Source organism: Cebus imitator, unplaced genomic scaffold, assembly GCF_001604975.1.
Source record: "Cebus imitator isolate Cc_AM_T3 unplaced genomic scaffold, Cebus_imitator-1.0 Scaffold378, whole genome shotgun sequence".
Lineage (NCBI taxonomy): Eukaryota > Metazoa > Chordata > Mammalia > Primates > Cebidae > Cebus > Cebus imitator.
In genome coordinates this window covers 1,167,095-1,181,546 of record NW_016107693.1, presented here as the reverse complement: position 1 = coordinate 1,181,546, position 14,452 = coordinate 1,167,095, and the positions used below count along the sequence as shown (strand labels likewise).

The following is a 14,452-nucleotide window of genomic DNA, read 5'->3' as shown; positions in this document are numbered from 1 at the left end:
TTCACATGACAGAATGTAGAATATATTTAAATTTTCAGGTTTTAGCAGAAAGACAAAGCTATTAACTAATCATCACTTTGAAAGCCACAGGAAGCTTATTTAAATGAGTCATTTATGAGAATAGGATAAGAGAGGAAGAGAAATAGGATAAGATAGGAAGAGATACATGCAAGAAAAATTAAGAAATCTTTCCCCACTCACACCCCAGTGTACCAGCTGACATCTATTTTTTTTTTTTTTTTTTTTTTTTTTTTGAGATGGGGTCTCATTCTGTCGCCCCAGCTGGAGGGCAGTGGCTCTATCTCGGCTCACTGCAACCTCTACCTCCCAGTTTTAAGCGATTCTCCCGAGTAGCTGGGAATACAGGTGCCCACCACCATGCCCAGCTAATTTTTTTGTATTTTTAGTAGAGATGGGGTTTCATCATACTAGCCAGGCTGGCCTCAAACTCCTCGCCTGTGATCTGCCTGTCCTGGCCTCCCAAAGTGCTGGGATTACAGGCATGAGCCACTGCACCCAGACCCCCAGCTGAAATCTTCTTAAGGTTCCCACCTTACTGGCTTACCACCCAAAAGTCATGTCATGATTGCTATGTTAGGGAGAATATCATATGTAGTAGGGATTGTCCACAAAAAACTGTACGGCTGCACTGAGGGAAGAACTAGTGTCAGAGGCAGACAGACAGACATGGGTGTTGAGAAGAAGAGAAACTGGCAAAGATAACCTCCAAGGATAAATAAAACTAGCAAACACTTCAGGTTAAATCTGTAGCAGTTTTTAATCATTATTCAGACACTATTGAGGAGCCAATTAAAATTAGAAACAATGTTCTTGTTATTTTTTAAATCAAGGTTAAAGTATCAGTTTCTGTCATTCTGTAGTTCTATCATTCTGATAAGTATCAATTAGGCAGCTTTTGCTTATAATATAGACAAATATTTTAAATGACTCAGAACAAATATGGCTAAAATATTACTTACATGGTCTGTTGTTAAAGCAGCACATGGGTGGAAATGATCAAAATGAATGTCATCGTCTTTTATTGAACATACATGCTTCTCTAGATCATTATATCTCTCTCCATAGAGCACTAAAAATGAAGAGCAAGAATTTCCACATCAATGGAAATATAACAAATGAAATACATTTAAAGTAAAAGGGATAAAGGTAGATTTAAAAATAAAAATAAAAAGTAAAAGGCAAACGTTATATAAATATATCAAACCTACCAAGTCTAACTTTATATGATTGTTTTACTTGCAAGTGGTCTTTGGGAAAACCGGGATGACGACCCACATGTCTCTTAGAAGTAACAGTATTTTCAATTACTTTGTCTTCCTCTTTCCAGTACCGTTTTACCGATTGTAGCCACCTTAAAAAATACAGATGTACATATTATTTAGCAGAACATGGAACTACTTCCTGTGAAATTAAGTGGTTTAAGTAAAGAAAATTTCGTTTTCCTTATAAATTGTATTTAGGGGAATAGACTCAGAAGCCAGACTACCTGAACTTAAATCCCAACCTTCTGACTAATTGCTGTGTCTCTTGATTGAATAACTTCATTTTTCTGTTCCTAGTTTTTCACATTTCAAAATGAAGATATGGTAGTGATATTGTAAGTGTGACTATTTAATAGTAGTCATGGAAGTAAGCATAAATCATAAGGGTTGCCAGGCATTTAAAATAAATTAATACATGTAAAATACTTAGTACTAGGCATGCAGGAGGTATTATAGGATCATTATTAGTTAATAAATATTATTATAGGATCATTATTAGTAAATAAATATTATTATAAAGTTTAAAAAAAAGGTTTTTAGTAGGCAAAAATCAGGCCCAAAGACAACATGATATGGGGCTTTCAACTAATAAGGATTTTCTATCTTTCTAAACATCTCTACAAACTAGGAAAATGGATCACAGGACCCATGTCTGAGAGTGCTTTTATAGCATTTTACTTTTATTTCTTGGTGAAGGACAAAAAAAGGAACATAAATATATCTTTTTTGATGAAACATTTTTGGGATGGGGGAAATTTGCTACTCAGTTGCAGATCTCAGTGGGAAAGTCCTTGATTTTCCTCAGCAAGGGCCAGGAGGTGTAGAGAGGTGCAGTTTCTTGAAGATCCAGAAATAAACTATTAAATTCACCAGAAAACTATGAAGCTCTTCAAAACCCAGAGAGAAAGTATGAAATTCAAAAATTAAAACAGATAAACACTCTGTCCAGTCGGAACGTGATGCCTACTCGGTGAGATGTTCAGGGTTACTTATGGTAGCTGAAAGGGCCAAAAAGGGACATCGGATCATGACAAGGAGATGCTCCCAGATTTCCGCGCCAATTTCTCCACCAAGACAATGAACCTATTAAAGAAAAAAAAAAATTCTCAACTGAAAAGCTGATTTCAAAATAGCAACTGAAATTGTCATGCATGCCTTCCCATTGCCTTTAAGTGACCAAGTTTAAAGACATAGTAAAGAAATATTAAAAATCCCCACAACCAATTCACCAACAATTCTGCTTTACTTTACTTTCAAAAATGTGTTTCAAATCAATGGGTTTCTCTTCATCTACCACCAACCCAGCTAGTGTCACACCTCAGCAGAGCTACTTCAGCTACTATACTAGTGTCCCTATTCGCCCTTAAGCTCTTCACATCACAGCCAAAAGAAAAATTATATCATGTCACCAAATAAATTGCTTTACTATCTTCCCTTTGCATGTGGAATAAATTTTAAACTCCTTCATGGGATGTTTAATGGCTAGCATCATCTGGCCGCTGCTGTCTCTCTAACTTTATCTCAAACCACTATCTGCACCTTTACTGTGGTCCAGAAAGAATTACCTTTTCTTTGTTCCTTGAGCACACCCTTCCTACCTAAGAGCTTTCCCATATATTGTTCCCTCTGCTTACAATACTCTTACCCTCTCTTATTCAAACTGTAAGTTTCAGCTCAATGACACTCCATAAAAAAGACTTTTCTGGGTCAGGTGTGGTGGCTCATTCCTGTAATCCCAGCACTTTGAGAGGCCGAGTCAGATGATTCATGAGGGCAGGAAATTGAGACCATCCTGGCCAACATGGTGAAGCCCTGTCTCTACTAAAATTACAAAAAAAAATAGCCAGGTGTGATGGCATGCACCTGTAGTCCCAGGTACCTGGGAGGCAGAGGCAGGAGAATTGGTTGAACCTGGGAGGCGGAGGTTGCAGTGAGCTGAGATCGTGCCACTGTGCTCCAGCCTGGGCAACAGAGCAAGAATCCATCTCAAAAAAAAAAAGACTTTCTGACCACGTCTTCCACAGTTGCCTCCTCCTGCCACCTACCATGACTGCAGTCTCACCAACCTGCTCTCTCCCTTCACAGTTTGCACCAACGTGGGCTGGCACCAACATCTGTGAGCTCACTTGTTTATTTCCTCTTTCTTGAGTAAACTGCTGTCAGCTCCAGTGTCTAATAGAGAAGGTATTAAGTAAACTGTAACCTTAGACCTGAAGATTCTATTCCTAGCCACTAACACACAGCCTTACACCGAGGAAGCACTCCTTCAATATCTGCCGAGTAAATGAATGGATGAGCAAATCAAACCAGATTCAGAAAAGAGTCTCAAATGTGGTCTTCATTAAACAGATTAAATTATGATTCCTGGCAATCAACTGAAAAAGACTTACTATCAGAGTCAAATTATATATCTATGTGGAATATGCATCCCCACTGCCCATATGGGCTTGTCCTGGTCATATAAAATACCACTCCAACAAATATTGCTTTGCACTAGATAGCACTTTTCCCTGATTCTGCCAGAATAGATGTTAGCCTTTAAAACCTTTCTGTTTTATCCTTCACATAAAATTGGAAAAGCTGAAATACCCAAAGTCATATTACTTCCGAGTTTTGAGATGAGATTTTAAATCAAAGTTCTAGACTGCATAGACAAAGTTGTTGGATTTTTTACAATAAGAATATTCAAGGCCATCATGATGCAATATGAGATTAACCAAAAATAAATATAATAAATCAGCATCAAACAAATCCAAAGCACAGCCTATTTGGTAGCTCCAAGTTTACAGCAATGAAAAGGTAAGTTACAGAGATCTGTTAACATTTTCCCCTTTGAATGGAGTCAAAGAATATATCTTTCTATAGTGTTTTAAATCTCTTTTAATAAATATTCCTTTATTATTTTCTTTTTTTTTTTTTCTTGGGACAGAGCTTTGCTTTTGTTACCCAGGCTGGAGTGCAGTGGCACGATCTTCGCTCACTGCAACCTCTGCCTCCTGGGTTCAAGCGATTCTCCTGCCTCAGCCACCTGAGTAGCTGGGATTATAGGCACCCACCACCATGCCCGGCTAATTTTTGTATTTTTAGTAGAGATAGGGTTTCACCATGTTGGCCAGGCTGGTCTTGAGCTCCTGACCTCAGGTAATCTACGTGCCTTGGCCTCCCAAAGTGCTGGGATTATGGGTGCAAGCCACTGTGCATGACCAATAGATATTCTTACTAATGCTGCAGTTTAACTTTGCTAAGTATCTTTCCTTTGTCCCAATACATTGCTATAAATCTACATTGTTTTTTATTTTGCTCTCTCTTCCCAGGGAAACTGATCTATAGGCACTTCCTCAAAAGGGCTTTTATAATTTCTGGTTCCACTGGGTTTGGCCCATGGAGGTCATTGGCCAGAGATCAGAAGTGGAGAGAATGAGGTTGAGGTCATTGTTCCATTGGCTTCTTTCCTGCAAAGCTACCTTGGATCAGCTATGTTTCTCACTCAGTCAGCTATGGCCAACTCAACTGGAATCTCCTTTTGCCTTGCCATAATGCTTCCACGCCTTGAGGTAAACTACTAGCTATAGATTACTCACTAACCCTTATGGATTCCCTCACACACTTTTGAAAAAAATGCCCTTCTTGAATTACTGTATTTCAAGGGTGTTATTTAATATTTGGGATCATGACTGATAAATAACTTATGTAATTGACATCATCGTTAGAGCCAAAAATTACTTACTTTCTGTGGGGGCGCATGGCAACATATTCAAGCTTATGTACAAGGCATTTGAGGTCGCACAAGGAAAAATACTGAGGCACTGTGTGTATGTTATTTGTGCATGGGAATAAAACTCCTTGACCCTGAAAATAGGCCAAGGAGTGGAATGTGTCATGTGATAACGAACGCTGAAAACAGCCTCCTGAAAATGCTGCTTGAGTGTGTAAAGGTCACAGGTGCCTCAGCAATGCACCTCAAATGACCATCTAGTGAATGTTTAGTTAACACAAGCCCGTTTATGAATACTTGGCAGACCAACGCTGGGGCAGACTCTCTCGGAAGAGCTTCCCCCTAGCCCTGCTCAGCTGGAACTGTCTGAGTACTTTGTTCTTGGCATTCGCTGCAAGCTATAAGCTCTCCACTTTAGAGGTAAAAGACTGGATTGAAATCTCTGTCCTAGGAAACTTGTGCCAGGATGGTTGAATTCTATTTCCTCTGACATAGTTGTCAATGAAAGTTTCCTCTCCCTTATAGAACTCTGCAGGGTGTACCATTATATCCTATTGAGTCACAACAGGGAAAGAGAGCAAAAAACTGTAATTCCTAGAATAAAAAAACACTCAGGGGAGCAAAAAGGGGGCCTTCTCAATCTGAACTCCATCCAAGGGGATAGATGTCCTGAAACACCAAATATCTTTATTACTATGCAAATGCACACTGGGAAATTAAGCAGAGAAACGACACCAAACCTACCTCATCAAATATAACATATCTGATCTTTTTCACCCAGTTTTGGCGATGAGGAGCAAGCAGCAGAATTTCAAAGCAGGCAGGCACCGTAATAAGTACCTACAAATAATAATATTATGTGAAGTAACATTTTGAGCAGTTACTGTGTGTAAACATAGCTATAAGAATATATAAGATAGACTTATGAGTTCTGAATATGCCTGCTGATAATTGGCATAGAACATTGCTTCTGATAATTCAGGGTTTCATCCAAACTGTCCTACAGTCATTTGAACCGTATAAAACTGACATTGATAGGCAAAAAAAAAATGGTAGAAAATCAGATTTGAAGTTTACATCCTTGTTTATGAGCATTCAGAGTTTAAAAATAGAAATTATTCATGGTCACAGGTTTGGTTCCTTAAAACCTAACCCTGACATAGAGTTTGGACTGAAAGATGTTTATTAAGAATCTACTAGTGTGAAAAGAGCAGGGAAGCAGAAATGAGCAGCAGGAGAAGCCTCACTGTAAGGCAGGCCTGATGGAGCCCAGCCAACCTGGCTTGGCGCTCTGGAGTGAGGATTGCTCGGCCCACTGTTTGTACATCTATTTAGCTCGGTTGCAGGGTACAGGCTGTGAAGGTAGAACTGGGGGAGCTCATAGCTGGCATCTATCTTAACCACACTCTACACTTCAAGCCCTTCTTTGAAAGGCAATCTGGGTAGAACATCTCCATGTCTACCATGCAATGTTCTATAATCATGTGTTCACTCTTACTTACTCTTAATTGTTGATCCGTGAGTTCATAAGGGTGAAAACTGTCTACAATCTAACACCAGGTATACTGTCCCTAATTCAACATTGTCTAAATCATAAGTATCCTTAACAGATGTTTATGAAGAAAAAGTAATCGATTTAAAATTGAGGTTTGTTAATTTTTTATAACATAGCATTCTTTTTTTTTTTTTTTTTTTTTGAGATGGAGTCTCGCGCTGTCACCAAGGCTGCAGTGCAGTGGCACGATCTTGGCTCACTGCAGCCTCCACCTCCCAAGTTTTAGTGATTCTCCTGCCTCAGCGTCCCAAGTAGCTGGGATAACAGATGTGTGCCACCACAGCCAGCTAATTTTTTGTATTTTTCGTAGAGACAGGATTTAACCATGTTAGCCAGGATGGTCTCGATCTCCTGACCTCAGGTGATCCACCCACCTCGGCCTCCCAAAGTGCTGGGATTACAGGCGTGAGCCACCGTGCCCGGCCCCATAACTTATCATTCTTTAGATCATTTTGAATCCATTTATAAACCAAGATGATGCAACAAACTATAAATGAAATCAGAAATCCAAAGGTCAGTGTCCTTAAAAAAAAGATGAGTTCTAGTTCTCACTATTTGAAATGTAGCAATATTACATTTTCTCTAAAAGTATTTTGTCTTTCATAAATTCAAGGAAACTATTTTCACAAGGCCTTGTGAGGATGTTGAATTTCTAGTCAAAGAGACACATAAGTGCAGTTACATAATTTGATAACACACTTATTAATTAAAATACCCTACCTGACAGTTTAAGGCGTCATGACGATATTCCCTGGTGAAAACACCACAAAGAGCTTCACCACTTGGCAGATTTTTCGTAAAACGATTCTGAACAGTTGCTGCCACTTGATTAACAAGGGCCTGATTGACAAAGAAAAAGATCCATTCATCACATAATAAGGAGAGTTGAAATCTCAGAGGACAAGAAGAACCATCTAAAAGTGTGTCCTGCCTTCAGTGCAGAAAGCTTAGTAACCCCTTTCATCAGCTCATTACCCTAAACACAGTAACATGTTCTCTTTGAGACAGTTGACTCAGCCTACAAACCTCACTGACAAACCGCACTGATAAACCTCAACCTAAAGTAAAATGAAATTTAAAAAGTATTCATCAGAAGGAAGAAGAAAAAACAGAAGACATTGCCTATGCATCAGAAAAAAATTCTGCCTCCTATATTTGGTGGTTTTCCTCAATGTCTAAAGTTTGAATACATCTATGTTATTTTATGTATATCTTTGTGTGTGTATATATATGTATGTGTGTATATATATATATATATATATATGTATTTATATGTTATTTTAGCTTCAGAAACTAGAACAAGAAAATGCAGGTTAAAAAATGAAGTGGGCCAGGTGCGGTGATTCATGCCTCTAATCCCAGCAATTTGGGAGGCTGAGACAGGTGGATCATGGGGTCAGGAGTTCAAGACCAGCCTGACCAACATGGTGAAACCCCGTCTCTACTAAAAACACAAAAAACATTAGCTGAGTGTGGTGGTGCATGCCTGTAGTCCCAGCTACTCCAGAGGCTGAGGCAGGAAAATCGCTTGAACCCAGAAGCCAGAGGTTGCAGTGAGCCGAGATTGTGCCACTGCACCCCAGCCTAGGCAACATAGCAAGACTCCATCTCAAAAAAAAAAATAATAATAAAAATAAAATAAAGTGAACTGGATCTACCATGTGACCATGTTCATTTTTCTTAAAGAGTAGGTTCAGGAATGAAAGAGAATATTGAGTGCTACCTTTGTGGGCGCAACGTACACGACCACCCCGTCATCACTCTCCCTCAGCACTTTCTCCATGCAGTAGTAGGAAGCATAGGTTTTGCCTGAGGACGTTGGGGCCACAATCACTGCTGACTCATTCTTATCCACGACATCAAGGAGCTCTCTCTGTAGGGCCAGACCATTGTGTTAAGAAAGTGAACAGCATGTCATCAAAACAAAGACAATCTATTAACAGATTTCCAATAGGATTTTCTGAACCTCAAAGGACCTATAGGAAAATCTGAAGGTCTCATGCCATTTTATGCTTCTGAGCATCTCCAAGGTAGGTTTTATGTGTGAAAAATGGAGAGTATGTCTGAACAAAATATCTTATTATTGAGAAAGTGTCTTGTAATTATTTGTTGTTTAGTAAGTGCGGTTGATAACTTAAGTTCCAAGAAGTAGACACTATTTATATGACTGATGGTGAAAACAATAGCTGAGGAGAAGAAACATCAAACATTCTTCATTTTACTGCTTATCTTCTACTTTCTACATAGAAGCATGTCAGGCATGAGAGAGCTCTATCCCTGCAGTCTATGCTTTTATTCATCAAGATGTTGACTAGCCAAAGAATGGTTATTGCCTTTATAATAGACAGAAGGTGGGAAAACACCTCAAAACCCCAACTGGCCCACTCCTGGACACAACTCGGAGTGAATTAGGCATCAGAAGAGTCACAACGTGAATGGAAGTAATGGAGAGCATTACTGCCTCCTGTCCGGCACTGAAATAAGGAACCCGTCTTCCTGCTCATGAAAAGCCAGCATGAACTTTTTGACGTACCCTACCATTCTGAGAAAGGTAAAGTCAGATTCTGAAGGGGACAGTCTACTAGACTGAAGTTATAAAACTGCATTGCTATAGGTTAATATGTTCCATTTATCAGCAAGTTTGTGTGGTTCAATGTATGTAGAAATGCATCCTTTTCTTCTAAATTTTATATCCATGAGTATTAATTTTATATACATTTTTGGAATAGTTACCTACTATAGTGACAGATGCAATGTGTAAATATCTAAACAACTGTGCCTACTATTTAAACTATCCAAATTTCTTTATGCACATTTATATATTTACTTAAGAAATTCTATTGACATAGACAAAACCTGGAGGCTGCTCCGTAATAATAGAGCTGGATGACTGAGATACCATCAGAGCTAAACATACGAATCCATTAATGTACCTCCAAGGAAATGGTCTATATAATAAAAGAAAATCTCACCTTCTTTAAATGGGGAAAAATTGTCCACATTTGACATTTTCAATAACAAAGTATCCTTTCAATACTGAGAAACCTCTGAGATCACATGTAATAAGAAACTACAGTAATTTTTTTTTGCTTTTTTAATTTATTTATTTATTTATTTATTTTTGATAAGTTTTCCTTTTTTTATTGTATTTTAGGTTTTGAGGTAAATGTGAAGAACATGTAAGATTGTTGCACAGGTACAAACATGGCAGTGTTGCCTTCCTCCGCATCACCAAAATAGAGTAATTTTTGTTTCAGTTGAAGCATTACCTGCCATGTGTCTGGAATAAAATCATGGACCCTGGGATCCCGATCTTTTCTCTCATCTCGTATCAAGTAATGGCCCATGTATTGTAGTTGGAACCGAGCTGGCCCCATGCCAACTGAATACTTACTCCTTTTCTTTGCTTTTACATCATTTTCTGCATCCTGTATTATTTTAAAAGTCAATTTTGAAAATGACAGTGAATTAGAATAGCATTGAAATAAGTAAAACATTTATTACCTAGCACCTTCTATGAAAAGCATTTTACCACCTTTTAAACTTAATTTTTTAAAATCATTGTCTTAACTATGAAAAAATAATAGACATCAAGATTTTCAAATATACATCATGACATTTGTAGCTGCAACCTGATATATTTAAAGACAATTGAATAATCACACTATAGTTTTAAGACGTTTTGCTATAATTAAGTATAGGGTTAGTTTTAAGGGTCTGCAGAGATTGACATTGAATCTGTTTGCCCAGGTAAGCATTTGTACAAATTTTCTAATTAAGCATTATTTTAAGATTGGGCAGTTGGGTTACTACTAATAATAGTATTTTCCATAAAAAAACAAAAATCTGGAAGAGATGACTACATTTGCAAAACACTTTACGTATACCTAATAATGACCCTGTTGAAATTGAGCTGTTCTGATAATATTACCTGGGTTGGATGTAAAGAACTTGCCAACTCATCAAATCCTAGGTACTTAAGGCATCTGGCTATAAGTTGCCGATCATCTTCTTGTAAAAGTTCTGAGTATTTTTCCATCAAGGAGTGGATCCTTTTCATCATCTGAACAGCTACACTTAAATCTTTTGTGGTTTTACCTTGGTAAAGAATAAACAATAAAATTGTTATAAAGGCGGTCAAAAATAACTCACATTGATTACCCAAGATTAATCATCCACATGGCCTTACTATCTTACTTGGCATTAGTGGAGGTTTTGGAGTAGAAAGGACAAAATAAAATAAAATTCAAGTTCAACTATCCACACTTCATCATCTCTGTGGATTATTGAGATGTAGCTTTGTCAGCGTTGGGGAAAAATTATAGTTCATAATATAAATAAGCTCATAATCAATCTTTTCTCCGACTATTATTTTTATATTTCTTCTACTATGTTCAAAGAAAACATCTTTATGACTTTAAATATCTGGTTAAAACTTTAGCAACATGTATTGAGTCCTGCTGTTGCCCACAGGTAAGTATTGGAAGGCATCACTGCAGCCCTTCGATTCAATCCATCTATTTCAACTGACACATTCAAGACTTTGCTAATCTCTCTCCATTGCTTTATATTTATACCTATCCTTTTTTTTCCTCTGCTCTGCTAATTATGTCATACTTATCTTGTCAGGGTTTCTTCTAATCAATCTATATTTCACTTATTTAACAATATTATCAAACACCTACTGAATGCAGTAAGAGGCCACAAAGGAAATGTAATACAATTCATACTGATTAAGTGTTATGCACTGCTTTTATAAGTGAGCAGTTCACTTGGAAAAACAATGCATAACACTTGATCAGTCCCAATTAAGCAGTAGAAACAATAGGTTGGGGGGGGTCAGGGTGTTGGAGGGAACATGGAGGTCACATGTTAAATGGATCCAAGTGTGGAGATGCTCAAAACTGACAGATAAAGTAGGTTTGCTCAGAAGAACTGTCACTTTGGAGGTATTACGGAACAAGATCATTTCACTTGCTGTGAATTTATACATCCCGATGTGGTCCCATTTCACCTTTATGTTCCTCTTTCTGCCTCTTCTTTTCTTTTTTTACTACCTGCTATGGAAATTATAAAGCAGAGCACATGGTTTCCATAACAGCTTTGAAAGGACTCAGCATGCTAGGCAAGCAGGAATACAGTGTTACCCAAAAAGGAAATGTTTACTCTTTGGTTTCAGAAGTGAATGACAGATTCTTCCAGGGTGCCTCACCATTTTTGTTGGCTCCCTTAACTATCCCGACAACTTTAAAAGTTGTTGTTTTTGCACCTGCCAGCACCTTGACTATGGCATCATTCATTTTGTCAAACAATATACAACTGCCCGCTGTTTGATTACATTCCATCAGCAATTGATGCAGACCCTAATCTGGACATAATAATGTGCTGGAAATTATTCACCATTGCTGATGCAATAACAATCACCAAAGATGAGATGGATGAATTAAACCCAAAAACTATAAATGCCTGCTGGAAGAATTTATGGAGTGAAGCCCTGAGTGATTTTCAAGGCTTCTTGAGGATCACTGGAGAAGTTAGGAAAATAATTCATGCAGCAAGACTAACTCATAGAGAGGGATTTGCCAAAGTGCTTGATAAAGAAGTGAAACAACATAATGAAGTTCATTAAGAAATGTTAACAAATGAGGAAATGGAAGAACTTATTGAGTCATCTACAGAGGAAGATGAAGAATAAGAACCTGACGCAGAACCTGAATTTGCTGAAGTCTTTCAAATTACACAGATATTAAAAGAAAAAACTATGGAATACAATTCTCAGATGGAACACAGCATTAAAGTCACTCATATAATCACAAAAGAATTGCAAACTTCATGGAAACAGTGGCAGGGCATGGTGGCTCATGCCTGTAATCCCAGCACTTTGAGAGGCTGAGTGGGTGGATCATGAGGTCAGGAGTTTGAAACCAGCCTGGCCAATATGGTGAAACCCCATCTCTACTAAAAATACAAAAATTAGCTGAGCATGGTGGCACATGCCTGTAGTCCCAGTTACTTGGGAGGCTGAGGCAAGAGAATCACTTGAACCTGGGAGGCAGAGGTTGCAATCAGCTGAGATCACGCCACTGCACTACAGCCTGGGCGACAGAGCAAGAATCCATCAAAAAANAAAAAAAAAAAAAAAAAGTGACAACAGTTACTGATAATGTTGTTCTTCCAAAAGATTTCATCAGAAATCTTTCAACTATGGAGGTCCCCAATCATCAATATCGTCTGCTCCTAACATCAATCATCTGCTCCATCATGGCTTAGTGATGCAGGATCACCTGAATCAGAAGATCCTGCACCTTTTGTATCATCAGAAGGTCAACAACAGCCTACATCATTCACCTCACTTCACCTCATCATGCAGCCATTCTATCATCTCACATTCTCACAAGAAGAAAAAGGATGAGTACAGTACAAAAAGGTATTTTGAGGAAGAGAGACCATATTTATATAACTTTTATTACAGTATATTGTTATAATTATTAGCTATTGTTAATCTCTTACTGTGCCTAATTTAGAAATTAAACTTTATCGCAGGTATGTATGAATAGGAAAAAACAGCATGTATGTAGCATTTGATCCTATCCGTGGTTTCAGGCAATCACTGTGGGTCTTAGAACACACCCCCTTGCAGATAGCGGGAAACTACTGTAGAGGTAATAATCCATAAAACAGGATAGTGCATGCCAGTTTTCTAATACAAGTCTTTCAGTTAGTAAATGACAACTATCATCATTACTTTTGTATTAATTCTCCAACTCACTGAAACAAGAAAACACAGAATCACATACCTTCTTCACTGCGGCAGTGCTCTTTCCAGGCTTTCAGGCAGGCAGTTAACCCCACCATTTCAACATGAAATTTCACAGAGCTACTTTTACAGGATTTCAGAAAGTCTTCCAGCTTCTTTATTCCGGAGTGTAAATTCGCTTTCATTTCCTCTTCAATAGAAAATGACAAAGAATTCCACTTTTGCTCTTCCTTTTGTTCTTCCTTGGCAAGTAATCTTTTCTTATTCTCTCTAGCAATTATATCAGCCTTGGTCTCCTGCCCCAAAGAAAAAAAAGTCTCTTAAAACAAGTTAGAAATGTTCTAAGATAACAGGTCATGAGCGAGACAATGTTAAGTGTGTATTGATGACTTTGACCATCATCCCATTTTGAGAAGACGTGAAAATTTCTTTGTTTTGTAAATTAAGCCTCTGTTAATTTAAAACTTATGACAATTTAATTTAGGGAGTATAAAGTCTCTCTGTAGATAATTTCTAGATTTCTGAGTGGTGTGGTTTATAAATAAAAGAGTAAATGTCACTCGGCACGGTGGCTCACGCCTATAATCCTAGCACTTTGGGAGGCCGAGGCTGGTGGATCACCTGACGCCAGGAGTTTTTAGATCAGCCTAACCAACATGGTGAAATCTCTTCTCTACTAAAAATACAAAAATTAGCAGAGCATGGTGACATTCACCTGTAGTCCCAGCTGCTCGGGAGGCTGAGGCATAAGAATCCCTTGAACCCGGGAGGCAGGGATTGCAGAGAGCCGAGATTGGGCCACTGCTCTCCAGCCTGGGTGATGGAACAAGACCTTGTCTCATAAATAAATAAATAAGAAAGAAAAAGAGTTAATATCACAAAATCAGAGACAAGAGGCCACCACTCTTTTCATGTTTCCATGCAATGATACCTGCTGCTCTCTCTGGAATCCCTGTCCTCTTCCATTCTTCCCAAGTCACCTCCCTTGTCTCTACCTGTTCTTTAAGATATTTCCTCCATGAAGCTTTCCCTGACTCTCTGAAGTCTAACTCATGGATTTTTCCTGTGCTCAGACACCTATTGGAGCACTCATTAACACAAACTGCAGTTGTCATTTCATTTGCCATTCCTCCTCTCTTGAC

At 38.2% G+C, this 14,452-nt stretch overlaps 1 protein-coding gene across 7 annotated transcripts in view; it reads right to left on the bottom strand.

Moving 5' to 3' along the window:
- Positions 1-14,452, bottom strand: part of LOC108288585 (probable ATP-dependent RNA helicase DDX60) — a 271,788-nt gene that overhangs the window by 47,505 nt on the left and 209,831 nt on the right. For 4 of the 7 annotated variants that reach the window (XM_017507561.2, XM_037731051.1, XM_037731052.1 and 1 more), the window contains 9 exons: positions 13,351-13,606; positions 10,485-10,651; positions 9,823-9,981; positions 8,277-8,426; positions 7,274-7,393; positions 5,743-5,838; positions 2,251-2,366; positions 1,230-1,372; positions 981-1,090 (listed from right to left, as the gene is read on the bottom strand). The exons of the other annotated variants lie outside the window; for them this stretch is intronic. In XM_017507561.2, the coding sequence (XP_017363050.1) occupies positions 981-1,090; positions 1,230-1,372; positions 2,251-2,366; positions 5,743-5,838; positions 7,274-7,393; positions 8,277-8,426; positions 9,823-9,981; positions 10,485-10,651; positions 13,351-13,606 (1,317 nt within the window). The remainder of the gene's footprint in view (positions 1-980; positions 1,091-1,229; positions 1,373-2,250; positions 2,367-5,742; positions 5,839-7,273; positions 7,394-8,276; positions 8,427-9,822; positions 9,982-10,484; positions 10,652-13,350; positions 13,607-14,452) is intronic. 7 annotated transcript variants of the gene reach the window in all.